This window comes from Saimiri boliviensis, chromosome 14, assembly GCF_048565385.1.
Source record: "Saimiri boliviensis isolate mSaiBol1 chromosome 14, mSaiBol1.pri, whole genome shotgun sequence".
NCBI classification, from domain to species: Eukaryota; Metazoa; Chordata; class Mammalia; order Primates; family Cebidae; genus Saimiri; species Saimiri boliviensis.
The window spans coordinates 2,635,818-2,651,325 of NC_133462.1; the positions used below are offsets into that span (position 1 = coordinate 2,635,818).

The window sequence follows — 15,508 nt, forward strand, 5'->3', positions numbered from 1 at the left end:
TAAAAGTATGCTACTTTGAAGAATGTTTTCAAGTCAAGACATAGACTCTCAGACTTAAGAGCAGACGTCCCCAAACTATGGCTGGCAGGCCGCATGCGGCCCCCTGAGGCCATTTATCCGCCCCCCCGCCACACTTCAGGAAGGGGCACCTCTTTCATTGGTGGTCAGTGAGAGGAGCACAGTGTGTGGCGGCCCTCCAACGGTCTGAGGGACAGTGAACTGGCCCCCTGTGTAAAAAGTTTGGGGACGCCTTCTTAAGAGGGTTATTTGTATTATTCAATAGCTCATGTTATAATTAGAATGATTTGAAAGAACACAATTACTTTAAATGTGTTGCAGGAATATTCCCTTATTACCCCAGAATCGTCCAAACAGTCCTCAAATTACTATTGGTTCATTAACAACACGTTATACGGATTCCAAGAATGAATCAATAAAACCTAAGACACTCCAGAAATTTTTTAGAGTAAGGCAAAGGCTTCCCAATGTCTTCATGAGGCCCAAGTACTTAACTTGAGGATCTCAGTCTCCGCATGGGGTACCTAGAAAAGGTTTTGGAGAGAACAGAAGGAGCTGGAGAGGGAGGACAGGAACGGGGGTTTGTAGCTATCTGTGACTTCAGGCACCCTCCTCCTGGGGAATGTTCTCACGGAGCATGCCCAGATCTGTGGGAGAAAAGGAGGTGAACTTTGTTTTTTCTCACTATCGCTCCCCAAATCAGGTTCTTGAGGTTGGGAATGAAACTGGAGAGGAAGATCTCTTTCGGTCATCTGATCCGACAGGCTCTTCTCTTCCCTCTCTCTTTCTTTTTCCTATTTGTTTATTTATTTTTATTTTTACGTGGAGTCTTGCTCTTTCACCAGGCTGCAGTGCAGTGGCATGATCTCGGCGTGATTCTCCCACATCAGCCTGTCAAATAGTTAACAATACAGGCGCCTGCCATCACACCCTGCTAATTTATTTATTTATTTATTTTTTGAGATGGAGTCTCACTCTGTTGCCAGGCTGTCATGCAGTGTCGTGATCTCGGCTCACTGCAACCTCCACCTCCCGGTTTCAAGCGATTCTCCTGCCTCAGACTCCCAAGTAGCTGGGATTACAGGCGCCCACCACATCCGGCTAATTTTTGTATTTTTAGTGGAGACAGGGTTTCACCACGTTGGCCAGGATGGTCTTGAACTCCTGACTTTGTGATCCACCCGCCTCGGCCTCCCAAAGTGCTGGACTTACAGGCGTGAGCCAACGCACCTGGCTAATTTTTGTATTTTTAGTAGAGATGGGCTCTCACCATGTTGGCCGGGCTGGTCTTGAACTCCTGACCTCAGGTGAACCAACCGCCTCAGCCCCCCAAAGCGCTGGGATTACAGGCCTGAGCCACTGCACCTGGCCCTTTCCTTTACTTTCATCTACCCACATATCTTCTCTTTCCGTCCCCATTTTAAGAAGGTGGTGGTGGGTGTTTCCAAGAGTCAGAATGTACTTGAGGTGAGGTGGAAATTAGTGCATTCAGGGAGTGTATTATATCCAGCATTGCTCAGTACCTGCTTTTGAAATCAATTACTGGAGCTGAAATAAGGACATAGTGTTTCCAAGAATTGGGTTAGGGTTGAAGAAGGAGATGGGATTGGGGTGAAAGCCCAACTAAAGGAAACCTGGAAAAGCAGTGGTTGGGGCCTCTGCTGAGCTCATGACTGGGTGGGAACAGGGCAGCTGAAGGCTGTGTTTGGATAATTTAATTCATTCATTTAACAAATATTCACGAAGTACCTACTATGTGTCATGCATTGTGCTAGGCAGTGAACAATACAAAGGTCCCCACTCATATAGGCCAGGAGCAGTGGCTCATGCCTGTAATCCCTGAACTTTTGGAGGCCAAGGCAAGTGGATTATGAAGTCAGGAGTTTGAGATTGGCCAACATGGCGAAACCCCATCTCGACTAAAAATACAAAAATTAGCCAGGTGTGGCGGGAGGTGCACATAATTCCAGATACTCAGGAGGCTGAGGCAGGAGAGTCGCTTGAATCCAGGAAGCAGAAGTTGCAGTGAGCCAAGGTCATGCCACTTCATGCCAGCCTGGGTGACAGAGTAAGACTCCACATTAAAAAAAAAAAAAAAAAAAAAAAGACAATGCAGGAAATGAAGGTCTTATTTAGGAGAGAGCTTGGTGTTGGAAGTGAACCATGAGGTCAAAGTGTGGGGTTTGAGGTTGATGTCATAGCTAAGGCTAAGCTTGGGGGTGACACTGGAGAAGATCAAGGCTGGGTGTGATGTCCTAACTGTGGAAGTGCTGGATAGAGACTGGGAGGTGAGAGCTGGACCAGGAGGCGGGAACGGAGGTGAAGGAACAGAGTTGAAGGGAGCAGTCGGGCCAGGATGGGGATTCAGTTTCGGATGAGTGGACGGGGTAGGGCTGTGTGTGAGGGTTAGTGGACGGGGTAGGGTCTGTGTGTGATGGTGAGTGGACGGGGTAGGGGAAGTGTGTGAGGGTGATTGGACGGGGTAGGGTCCTTGAGTGAGGGTGAGTGGACACGGTAGGGCTGTGTGTGAGGGTGAGTGAACGGGGTAGGGTCTCTGTGTGAGCGTGAGTGGATGGGGTAGTGTCTGTGTGTGAGGGTGAGTCTACGGGGTAGGGTCTGTTTGTCAGGGTTAGTGGATGGGGTAGGTGATGCGTGTGAGGGTGAGTGGACGGGGTAGGGTCTGTGTGTGAGGGTGAGTGGACGAGGTAGGGTCTGTTTGTGAGGGTGAGTGGACGGGGTAGGGGACTTGTCTGAGGGTGAGTGGACGGGGTAGGATCTGTGTGTGACGGTGAGTGGACGAGGTAGGGTCTGTGTGTGAGGGTGAGTGGACGGGGTAGGGTCTGTGTGTGAGGGTGAGTGGACGAGGTAGGGTCTGTTTGTGAGGGTGAGTGGACGGGGTAGGGGACTTGTCTGAGGGTGAGTGGACGGGGTAGGATCTGTGTGTGAGGGTGAGTGGACGAGGTAGGGGATGCGTGTGAGGGTGAGTGGACGGGGTAGGGGACTTGTCTGAGGGTGAGTGGACGGGGTAGGATCTGTGTGTGACGGTGAGTGGACGGGGTAGAGGATGCGTGTGATGGTGAGTGGAAGGGTAGGGTCTGTGTGTGAGCATGAGTGGATGGGGTATGGTCTGTGTGAGGGTGAGTGGACGGGGCAGGGTCTGTGTGTGAGGGTGAGTGGACGGGGTAGGGTCTGTGTGTGAGGGTAAGTGGATGGGGTACGGCTGTGTGTGAGGGTGAGTGGACGGGGAAGGGTCTGTGTGTGAGGATGAGTGGACAGGGTAGGGGATGCGTGTGAGGGTGAGTGGACGGGGTAGGGGATGCCTGTGAGGGTGAGTGGATGGGGTACGAGATGTGTGTGAGGGTGAGTGGATGGGGTAGGGTCTGTGTGTGAGGGTCAGCAGACCGGGTAGGCGATGCGTGTGAGGGTGAATGGACGGGGTAGGGCTGTGTGCGAGGGTGAGTGGACGGGGTAGGGGATGTGTGTGAGGGTGAGTTGATGGGGTAGGGCTGTGTGTGACGGTGACTGGACGGGGTAGGCTCTATGTGTGAGGGTAAGCGGACCGGGTAGGGGCTGCGTGTGAGGGTCAGTGGACAGGGTAGGGGATGCGTGTGAGGGTGAGTGGGGGGTAGGGCTGTGTGTGAGGGTGAGTGGACAGGGTAGAAGATGCGTGTGAGGGTGAGTGGACGGGGTAGGCTCTGTGTGTGAGGGTGAGTGGACGGGATAGGTTCTGTGTGTGAGGGTGAGTGGACGGGGTAGGGGATGCATGTGGGAAACGAGGTACGGGCCTTGTGTGAGGGTGAGTGCATGGGGTAATGGATGTGTGTGAGGGTGAGTGCACGGGGTAGGGTCCATGTGTCAGGGTGAGTGGACGGGGTTGGGGATGTGTGTGAGGGTGAGTGGAAGGGGTAGGAGCCATATGTGAGGGTGAGTGAACGGGGTAGGGAATGCATGTTAGGGTGATTGCACAGGCTAGGGTCTGTGTGTGAGGGTGAGTGGACGGGGTAGGGTCTGTGTCTGAGGGTGAGTGGATGGGGTAGGGCTGTGTTCGAGGGTGAGTGGACGGGGTAGGGGCCTTGTGTGAGGCTGAGTGGACGGGGTAGGGTCTGCGTGTGACAGTGAGTGGACGGGGTAGGGACTGAGTGTAAGGGTGAATTGACAAGGTAGGGGATGCGTGTGAAGGTGAGTGGACAGTGTAGGGGATGCGTGTGAGGGTGAGTCGACAGGGTAGGGTCTGTGTGTGAGGGTGAGTGTACGGGGTAGGGTCTGTGTGTGAGGGTGAGTGGACGGGGTACGGGATCCGTGTGAGGGTGAGTGGACGGGCTCTGGCTGTGTGTGAGGGTCAGTGGACGGCGTAGGGTCTGTGTGTGAGGGAGATTGGACAGGGTAGGGGATGCGTGTGAGGGTAAGTGGACGGGGTAGGGGCTGTGTGTGATGGTGAGTCGACGGGGTAAGGCTGTGTGTGATGGTGATTGGACGGGGTACAAGATGTTTGTGAGGGTGTGTGGAGGGGGTAGGGGATGTGTGTGAGGGTCAGTGGATGCGGTAGGGTCTGTGGGTCAGGGTGAGTGGACGAGGTAGGTTCTGTGTGTGAGGGTTAGTGGACGGCGTAGGGGATGTGTGTGAGGGTGAGTGGACGGGGTAGGGTCTGTGCATGAGGGGAGTGGACGGGGTAGGGGATGCGTGTGAGGGTGAGTGGACGGGGTAGGGCCTTGTGTTAGGGTGAGTGGACAGGGTAGGGCTGTGTGTGAGGGTGAGTGGACGGGGTAGGGTCTGTGTGTAAGGGTGAGTGGACGGTGTAGGGGATGTGTGTGAGGGTGATTGGATGGGGTAGGGGCCTTGTGTGAGGGTGAGTGGACGCGGTAGGGCTGTGTGTGAGGGTGAGTGGACCTGGTAGGGTCTCTGTGTGAGGGTGAGTGGATGGGGTAGGGTCTGTGTGTGAGGGTGAGTGGACGGGGTAAGGTCTGAGTGTGACGGTGAGTCTATGGGTTAGGGTCTGTTTGTCAGGGTGAGTGGATGCGGTAGGGGATGCATGTGATGGTGAGTGGATGGGGTAGGGGATGCGTGTGAGGGTGAGTGGACGGGGTAGAGTCTGTGTGTGAGGGTGAGTGGACGCGGTAGGGTCTGTATGTGAGGGTGAGTGGACGGGGTAGGGTCTGTGTGTGAGGGTGAGTGGATGAGGTAGGGTCTGTGTGTGAGGGTGAGTGGACGGAGTATGGGCCTTGTCTGAGGGTGAGTCGACGGGGTAGGATCTGTGTGTGAGGGTGTGTGGATGGGGTAGGGAATGCGTGTGAGCGTGAGTGGACGGGGTAGGGGATGCGTGTGATGGTGAGTGGAAGGGTAGGGTCTGTGTGAGAGCGTGAGTGGACGGGGTATGGTCTGTGTGTTAGGGTGAGTGGACGGGGTAGGGTCTGTGTGTGAGGGTGAGTGGATGGGGTGGAGTCTGTGTGTGAGGGTGAGTGGGTGGGGTAGGGCTGTGTGTGAGGGTAAGTGGACGGGGTAGGGGCCTTGTGTGAGGGTGAGTGGACGGGGAAGTGTCTGTGTGTGAGGAATGGTAGACAGGGTAGTGGATGCGTGTGAGGGTGAGTGGACGGGGTAGGGGATGCGTGTGAGGGTGAGTGGACGGGGTAGGGGATGCATGTGAGGGTGAGTGGACAGGGTAGGGTCTGTGTGTGAGTGTGAGTGGACAGGGTAGGGGCCTTGTGTGAGGGTGAATGGATGGGGAAGGGTCTGTGTGTGAGGATGAGTGGATGGGTAGAGTTTCTGTGTGAGGGTGTGTGGACAGGGTAGGGGATGCGTGTGAGGGTGATTGGACGGGGTAGGGTCTGTGTGTGTGGGTGAGTGGATGGGGTAGTGCCTGTATGTGAGGATGAGTGGACGGGGTAGGGTCTGTGTGTGAGGGTGAGTCGACGGGGTAGGGTCTGTGTTTGAGGGTGAGTGAACGAGGTAGGGTCTGTGTGTGAGGGTGAGTGGACGGGGTAGGGGCCTTGTCTGAGGGTGAGTGGACGGGGTAGTATCTGTGTGTGAGGCTGTGTGGACTGGGTAGGGGATGCATGTGATGGTGAGTGGAAGGGTAGGGTCTGTGTGTGAGTGTGAGTGGACGGGGTAGGGTCTGTGTGTGAGGGTGAGTGGACGGGGTAGGGTCTGTGTGTGAGGGTGAGTGGACAGGGTAGGGCATGCGTGTGAGGTTGAGTGGACGGGGAAGGGGATGTGTGTGAGGGTGAGTGGATGGGGTAGGGGCCTTGTGTGAGGGTTGAGTGGACGGGGAAGTGTCTGTGTGTCCGGATGAGTGGACAGGGTAGGGCATGCGTGTGAGGGTGAGTGGACGGGGTAGGGGCCTTACGTGAGGGTGAGTGGACGGGGTAGGGTCTGTGTGTGATGGTGAGGGGACAGGGAAGGGGATGCGTGTGAGGGTGAGTGGACGGGGTAGGGTCTGTGTGTGAGGGTGAGTGGACGGGGTAGGGTCTGTGTGTGAGGGTGAGTGGACGGGTAGGGTCTGTATGTGAGGGTGAGTGGACGGGGCAGGGTCTGTGTGTCAGTGTGAGTGGACGGGGTAGGGGCTGTGTGTGAGCGTCAGTGGACGGGGTAGGGGCTGTTTGTTAGGGTGAGTGTACAGTGTATGGCTGTGTGTGAGGGTGAGTGGACGGGGTAGGGTCTGTCTGAGGGTGAGTGGACGGGGTAGGGGCCGTGTGTGACGGTGAGGGGACGGGGTACGGTATGTGTGTGAGGGTGAGCGGACCAGGTAGAGGCTGTGTGTGACAGTGAGCGGACCGGGTAGGGGCCTTGTGTGATGGTGACCGGACCAGGTAGGGGATGCGTGTGAGGGTGAGCGGACCGGGTAGGGGCCGTGTGTGACGGTGAGCTGACCGGTAGGGCTGTGCGTGACCGTGGGCGGACCGGGTGGAGGCTGTGGTTATACTGAGGAGGTCCCTGGCTGCCTCCCGGTCCCCCCGCTTCTTTCCTTTCCCCTCCAAGCCCTGCCTGCCCGTCCTGGGTCCGCTTCTGCTGTCTCCCTCTCTCCTCCGCGTTTCCTGGCTTTCCCTCCAGTCTCTGGCTGGGCGAACGTCTGCATCCGACTCCTGCTGGAGACCTGCTGAGGGCGGGCATAGGGAAGCCGGTCTACAAACACAAACACAGCAGTCACGTTCTCACTCCTCAGTGGGCGCTAAATGAGGAGAACGCACGGACATGCAGAGGGAGCAACAGACACTGGGCCCACCTGATGGGGGTGAGGCGAGGAGAGAGAGGAGCAGGAAAGAGCCGACTGCACACTCGGCTTAGTACCCGGGTGATGCAATAATCTGTACAACAAACCCCCAGGACACACGTTTTCCTATATAACAAAACCTGCACATGTAAGGCCAGGTGCAGTGGCTCACACTTGTAATCCCAGCACTTTGGGAGGCGAAGGCGGGCGGATCACCTAAGGTTAGTGGTTCGAGACCAGCCTGGCCCACACGGTGAAACCCCATCTCTACTAAAAATACAAAATTAGCCAGGCGTGGTGGTGGATGCCTGTGATCCCAGCTACTCAGGAGTCGGAGGCAGGAGAATCACTTGAACCCAGGAGGCAGAGTTTGCAGGGAGCCGAGATCGTGCCGCTGCACTCCAGCCTGAACAAACAGAGAGAGACTCTGTCTCCAAAAAAAAAAAAAAAAAAAAAAACCAAACCAACTTGGGAAGAAGGACTGTGACCAGTGTGTTAGGAGTAGAACCCACAGACACTGTAAACATCCTGTAATGCACAGGACTGGCCCCATGCCAGAGAATTATCCAGCCCCAAACACCAGTTGTGCCCGAGTGGAGAAGCCATGCCCTCAACTCTCTTCATTTCCCACCGGTGTTGGGGACAAGGATGGGGAGGCTTAGTTGAAGCCACGTGTGGCCTTCACAGTGTGCACATTCAAGTGTCCACACCCCTCCGAACTCTGCAATTCGGTCCTTCGAGATGTAGAATGGGAAGGAGAGGAGCACCCCAGAAAGAGAATTTGGTCACCTGAGAAGACAGGATAATGGGACTAGAGATAGGAAGAGACATGGCGGACAGGGAGATTGCCAGGATCAGTATTGATTCTAACAGCCATGACCCAATTCATTTCTTTTTCTTTTTCTCTTTCTTTTTTGAGATGGAGCCTCTCTGTGTCACCCAGGCTGGAGTGCAATGGCTCCACCTTGGCTCACTGCAACCTCCATGTCCCGGGTTCAAGTGATTCTCCTGCCTCAGCGTCCTGAGTAGCTCGATTACAGGTGTCCGTCACCACGCCCGGCTGATACTTGTATTTTTAGTAGACGGTGTTCCACCATGTTGGCCAGGCTGGTTTTGAACTCCTGACTCAGGTGATCTACCTGCCGTGGCCTCCCAACGTGCTGGGATTAGAGGCGTGAGCCACCGCGTCCAGCCAACCCACTTCCTTTCTCCCATACGTCAGACACTTCCAGGAAACGCATGTGCATTTTCTCACCGAGTCATACAACTAAACCCCGGGGTTATTCTGTTTATACATTTCAAATCGGAGGAATTTGGCGAGGCCTAATGCAAAGAGGAAGTGTGGGGCCCGTGGCTCAGAAACGATTCAGACTTTCAAGTTGGTGACAGAAGGGCATTAAACTACGCTCGGGCTCCAGGTGACGGCACAGAAGTGTGAAGGAGAGGCATCACCTGCTGAGCTTCCCCACATAGCAAGTGACAGGGCGAGGGCCGGGGCTCCCATGCACCCGTTTCCAAAGCCAGTAGAGAGCCAGCAGAGAAGGACGCCGGAGAAGACGTCTGCGTCCCCGTTCACTCACCGATGGCCTTCCATAGGTCCAGGATCTCCAGGGCGGCCTCCCTCTCCCGGTCTTGGTCACCCGTCTGGGGAAGGTGGAGGACTGGATCGGGGAGGAGAGAGCAAGAGCAGGCGGTCGGTGAAGTAGCGATCCAGCGATGCCGCAGCACGGCTCCCCGGACTCAGCGCGGCCACCAAGGCTGTAGGACGGGCTGCCTGCTGACTGCCCCAGCTACCCGTGGGGAAATGGTGCGGCTGAGAGGGGGGTCACTCGCTGAAAATCACGCTGCTGCTAACGGCAGCGCCGGGTTTGAACCCGCCTCTGGCTCCACGTTCTTCTGCTCTGCCGCACTGTCTCTGGAGCCGGGGTTTTCCCTGCATGAAGCTCAAGCTGAAACCTACCTTGAGCACCACGGGAAGCTCGGTCTTTTACGGATTTAATGCTCACCAGTCAGCCATGGTCTAGTGCCCGGGGAAGATGCAAGCGGGGAGATGGGGAGAGACGAATGGAGGAAAAGAGAAAAAAGCATAGCAGCTCATCGTTGCACGGTACCTGCGACACACCAGCTGTTGTTCTGTTAATAACTCAATCCTTGTAACACTCTAGGATGCAAGGGCCAACGTTATACCACTGTCACAGATGGGAAACGGAGGCACGGAGAGATCAAGGCTGCAGCTGGGCGCAGTGGCTCATGCCTGTAATCCCAGCACTTTGGGAGGCCAAGGTAGGCAGATCACAAGGTCAGGAGTTCAAGACCAGCCTGACCAACATGATGAAACCTCCATCTCTACTAAAGATACAAAAAAAAAAAAAAAAAAAAAAAAAAAAAAAAAAAAAGCCAGGCATGGGTTGGCAGACACCTGTAATCCCAGCTACTCAGGAGGCTGAGGGAGGAGAGCTGCTTGAACTCAGGAGACGGAAGTTGCAGTGAGCCAAGATTGTACCATTGAACTCCAGCCTGGGCGACAGAGTGAGACTCTGTCAGAAAAAGAGAGAGAGAGAGAGAGAGATGAAGGTTGCAAACCAAGCAGAGCTGGGATTTGCACCCAAGACTGTGGTTCAAGTTCACACACCCATCACTCCGCCTAGACTCACCCTCGAGACAGGTCTGCAGATAAACCCATGGGTCTCAGTGAATGTGGGTAAGGGTCTTTACAAACCACAAACTCACTGCCTGCAGCAACCAGGCAGACTCAGGCCAGGGATGGCGAGCTGAGAGCAGCCTCACTCACCGGGACCCAGAAGGTAGCCAGCACTGTTGAGGGTCCAGCCTCCTCGTCCCTGGATAGAGATGCAGAAATCAAGACTCAGGCAGACAGAAAGGGTGGCAGGCGTCCCACAGGTCCGGGGTGACGTGGGTCAGCATACCACCTTCCCGCTAGGCTGTGGAGCAGGTCCATTTTAATCCCCAGTCCACCGATGAGGAAACTGAGGGCGTCCTAAGACAAAGCAACTTCGCCTGGAAAGAAAGCTTAAAAGGTTCTGCTGTGAGAGGAGAAGGGGGTTATCAGGGGTTGGAGGGGAGAGAAATGGGGAATTGCTCTTTAACACGGACAGTTTCAGTTATTCAGGATAAACAAGTGCTAGAGGTCACCGGCACGTTGTCCCTGCAGCCAGCAATGTGGTGGGGGGCACTTTAGAGACATGTTAAGGCTGGGCATGGTGCTCACGCCCGTCATCCTAGCATTTGGGGAGGCCAAAGCAGAAGGATGGTTCAAGAACAGGAGTTCGAGGCCAGCCTGGGCAACGTGGTGAAACTTTGCCTCTAAAAAAAAGGCAAATTAGGCCGGGCGCAGCGGCTCACGCCTGTAATCCCAGCACTTTGGAAGGCTGAGGTGGACGGCTCACCTGAGGTCAGAAGTTCGAGACCAGCCTGGACAACACGGAGAAACCCCATCTCTACTAAGAAGAAGAAAATTAGTGGGGTGTAATCTCAGCTACTGGGGAGGCTGAGGCAGGAGAATTGCTTGAATGCGGGAGGTGGAGGTTACGGTGAGCTAGGATTGCACCACTATACTCCAGCCTGGGCAACAGAGTGAGACTTTGTCTCAAAAACTAAAATAAAATAAAAAATATAAAACATTAGCCAGGCATGGTGGCATGCACCTGTAGGTAAGAGGATCGCCTGAGCTCAGGAGTTTGTGGCCGCAGTGAGCTATGATCGAACCCCTGCACTCCAGCCTGGGTGACAGAGCAAGACCCTGTCTCAATAAATAAGTGAATAAAAATATGAAACTAGATCTCACGATAAGTGTTCTCACCAAAACATCCACAAACACACAAGAACACAGGGGCGTTTCTGGAGGTGGTGATGGATACATTCAGTGCCTTGGCTGCAGTGATGGTGTCACGGCTGTATGCATAGCTCCAGACTTATCAAGATGTTTACGTTCAGTGTGTGCATTTTTTGTAATTTTTTGTTTTAGAGATGGAGTTTTGCTCTTGCTGCCCAGGCTGGAGTACAATGGTGCGATCTTAGCTCACCACAACATCCACCTCCCAGGTTCAAGTGATCCTCCTGCCTCAGCCTCCTGGGTAGCTGGGATTATAGGCATGTACCACCATGCCTGGCTAATTTTGTAATTTTAGTAGAGAGAGTTTCTCCATGTTGCTCAGGCTGGTCTCAAACTCCCGACTTCAGGCCATCCTTCTGCCTCACCCTGCCAACGTGCTGGGATCTTAGGCAGGAGCCACCACATCCAGCCATCTTTTGCGTATTAATTATACCATAATAAAGCTTAAAGAAGCACCGCTGTAAATTCTTTACCTGTGTAGGATATGCTCATAGATCAAGTCCCTTTGAGAATGATATTGCCCAACATTTACTGTGGGCTTACGCGATGCCAGCATCTATTCTAAGCAGGACTGGCTACGGAATCTGTGGGGCCCAGTGCAAAGAGAAAATATGGGGCCCATTCTTCAAAAAAGGATTTAGAATTTCAAGCTGGTGACAAAAGAACAGTCAACCAAGCTCGGGACCCAGGGAACCCCACAGGTTGCATGCCCGGCAGCCCAGCTGTAGTTCCCGGCTCTTAACATATTTATTTAGCAATCCTCCCAGCAACCCTGGTAGGTAAAACTTTTACTATTAGCTTCACTAGAAAGAAGCTATTGAGGCCCAGAAAGATTCAGCAAATTGCAACAGGCTAAGTAGCACACCCTGGACTCAAACCCAAAGAGATTACAGACACTTTTTTTTTTTGAGGTAGAGTCTCACACCTCGCTCTGTCGCCCAGGCTGGAGTGTTGTGGTGCTATCTCGGCTCACTGCAACCTCGGCCTCCGAGGTTCAAGTGATTCTCCTGCCTCAGCCTCCCAGGCAGCTGGGACTACAGGCACCTGCCACCATGTCCAGCTAATTTTTGTATTTTTAATAGAGACGGGGTTTCACCACGTCGTCTAGGCTGGTCTCCAGCTCCTGACCTCAGGTGATCTGCCCGCCCCAGCCTCCCAAAATGCTGGGATTACAAGCCTGAGCCTCCACTCGTGTGAGGCCAGTAGAGTCCAGACTCTTGAGGAGGATGTGCACCAAATATTTTCGCTACGGTGTTCCACCGTGTAAGATGGGAAGTAGCAAAATAGAAACAATGGCAAAGGATTGCGGGTCAAATTAGCTAATGCACATCAAGGGTTTCAGGCAATGCCAACGCCCATCAGCTCTTGTCAAAACTCCTTGAACATCCCTACAGGATGGATTCCGTTATCCCTTAGTTATATGGGAAAAAAGAGGGTTCAGAGAAATAAATACCCTGGCAAGGACCCAGCCAGCACAGAGGAGAGCTGCTGTCCCAGCTCAGGGCAGCGGGTGCCAAGCCTGGGTCCCCTCTCTAGTGGCAGTGGTCAGCATTCCTTTCCTTTCTTTGATTTTCTTTCTTTCTTTTCTGTCCTTTTTCTGTTTGTTTGTCATTTCTTTGTTTGACACGGAGTCTTGCTCTTTCGCCCAGGCTGGAGGGCAGCGGCACCATCTCAGCTCATTGCAACCTCAACCTCCTGAGCTCAAGCAATTCTCATGCCTCAGCCTCCTGAGTAGCTGGGACTACAGTCACACACGACCATACCCAGCTAATTTTTTTTTTTTTTTAAATAGACTCTCACTCTGTCACCCAGGCTGGAGTGCAGTGGCGCAGTCTCAGCTCACTGCAGCCTCCACCTCCTGGGTTCAAGTGATTCCCCTGCCTCAGCCTCCCAAGTAGCTGGGACGACAGGTGGCCACCAGCACACCCAGCTAATTTTTTTTGTATTTTTAGTAGAGACAGGGTTTCACGGTGTTAGTCAGGATGGTATCAATCTGTTGACCTTGTGATCCACCTGCCTTGGCCTCCCAAAGTGCTGGGATTACAGGCGTGAGCCATCACACCAGGCCATTAATTTTTTTTTTTTTTTTTAAGTGATAGAGGGTCTCACTGTGTTGCCCAGGCTGGTCTCCAATTCCTGGGCTCAAGCAATCCTCTAGTCTTAGCCACTGAAAGTACTGGAATTACAGGGGTGAACCACTGTGCCTGGACTCTTTTTTTTTTTTTTTTAATTGGCAGAGAAAATTTGCCTTTTAAATCCAGGCATGGTGCACAACATGTGTGGAAATAACGTCCACATTGTGGAGTGGCTCCATCAAGTTCATTGCCGCCTGCATTACGTCATGTGCTTGTCCTTTCTGTGGCAGGAACACCGAACATCCATCTACTCTCTTAGCAGTTTTCAAGTATACAACACATTGTTGTTAACAACAGCCACCATGTTCATTTCTCCCATCCAACTGAAACGGTGTATCCCCAGACCAACATCTCTTAATTATTTACTCCTGTCGGCTAAATAATGAGAGCTGTCTGCCATCTGAGTTAACGCCGTTAACTTTTATAGTGCTGGAACTGGACGAAGAAGATCCATTCAGAGACCAGAGAGGTTACGCAACGTGCCTGAAGTCACACAGCGAGAAAATTGCAGATCCCGGATTTCAAACTCAACCCAGCATCAACAGCCCACACTGTGGAGGTATGCAATCAGAGGTTTTCAAAGTGTCGCCCCAGGCTGGGTGCGATGGCTGAGACCTGTAATCCTAGTGCTTTGGGAGGCCAAGGTGGGCGGATCGCTTGAAGCCAGGAGGTCAGGAGTTCAAGACCAGCCTGGCCAGCGCGGTGGAACACCATCTCTTCTTAAAAATACAAAAAATTAGCCAGGCGTGGTGGCAGGCACCTGTAATCCTAGCTACTTGGGAGGCTGAGGCAGGAGAATTGCTGGAACCTCAGAGGTAGAGGTTGCAGTGAGCCGAGATCAAGCCACTGCACTTTAGCCTGGGTGGCAGAGACTCCATCTCAAACAAACACACAAACAAAAAATCAACAACAACAAAGTGTGATCCCAGAACTAGCTCCTACCCTGTACCCACCCAACTAGAAACCTGGGGGTGGGTCCCAGTATTACTTTTTCTTCTTCTTCTTTTCTTTTTTGAAACAGCAATTCACTCTTGCTGCCCAGGCTGGAGTGCGATGGTGCGATCTCAGCTACTGGAACCCCCGCCTCCTGGGTTCAAGACATTCTCCTGCCTTAGCCTCCCAAGTACCTGGGATGACAGGCACGCGCCACCAGGTCCAGCTAATTAATATTGCATATTTTTATTAGAGACGGTGTTTCACCATATTGGTCAGACTGGTCTCGAACTCCTGACCTCAGGTGATCTGCCCGCCTCGGCCTCCCAAAGTGCTGGGATTATAGGTGTGCGGCACCCAACCCGGCTGAAGGGTCCCAGTATTACTTGAAGTTGCCTTCTAGCTACTTCTCACACATCCTGAGGTGCTGAAAAACAGGAGTGACAGGAAGCTGCCTCCGAAGGCATATTTTTGCATTTCTGGGCAATGCTTGGTGTGAGGAGGTTTTAGCTTTGAGCGCCCTGAACCCTGACCTTGTATTTTTCACCCATACTCTCTGTTCTATCCCCAGAGCCAAGATGAAGTCAGTGTCTGTCTTTCTTCTCATAGTTTCGGGACTTCAGCTTCTTCTCCAGGACCCCTGATGCAAGCCAGAAACATTTTTTAAAACTCTCCCCAGAGGGCAGGGATTTGGGGATGGCATTGTTTCCGAGGTGCTTAGGGAGGCGGAGGCATTACCTACCTGGTGGGCAGGCGCGGATGCTGGAGTCTCTGCCAGGCTCAGCAAGAGGACCAGGAGGAGGGCCAGGGGGGCGGAGGGAGCCATCGAGGCCAGGGTGACAGGTGCCTACAGCCGCAGAACACTGCAAGGAGAGAGTGACCACTCATTTTCCAAATTGGGGGCCAGGTGCATTTCCGATAAGGACAGAGGAATTTGATTTTTAGCTTTATGGAGGCATCATTGAGATACAAAAATGATGCATATTTAATGTATACATCCTGAGGAGTTGGGACGTGTGCAGACAGCCGTGATGTCATTGCCACAACCACAGAGCTAAGATCTATTCATCACCTCTAGAAATGCCCGGTGCTCTTGGATGATTTCCTTTTGGGTAGGACCCTTCACCTGCAATCTCCCCTCCCTTGTGGTTTTTGTTTTGTTTTGTTTTGTTTTTGAGATGGAGTTTCCCTCCTGTTGCCCAAGCTAGAGTTCAATGGCATGATCTTGGCTCACTGCGATCCTCCTGCCTCAGCCTCCTGTGTAGCTGGGATTTCAGGCGCCCACCACCACGTCCGGCTAATTTTTGTATTTTTAGGAGAGACGGAGGTTTGACCACATTGGCCAGGCTGGTCTCGAACTCCTGA

At 53.3% G+C, this 15,508-nt stretch overlaps 1 protein-coding gene across 1 annotated transcript; it reads right to left on the reverse strand.

Annotated features, from left to right (window-relative positions):
• On the reverse strand, positions 1-14,969 carry GALP (galanin like peptide). The gene is made up of 5 exons (XM_003944047.4): positions 14,886-14,969; positions 10,014-10,062; positions 8,803-8,883; positions 7,059-7,134; positions 1-667 (listed from the first exon to the last, which is right to left on the reverse strand). The coding sequence occupies exons 1-5, from the start codon at positions 14,967-14,969 to the stop codon at positions 619-621; spliced, it is 339 nt and encodes a 112-aa protein (XP_003944096.1). The 3' UTR covers positions 1-618.
• Positions 14,970-15,508: the final 539 nt, after the last annotated feature.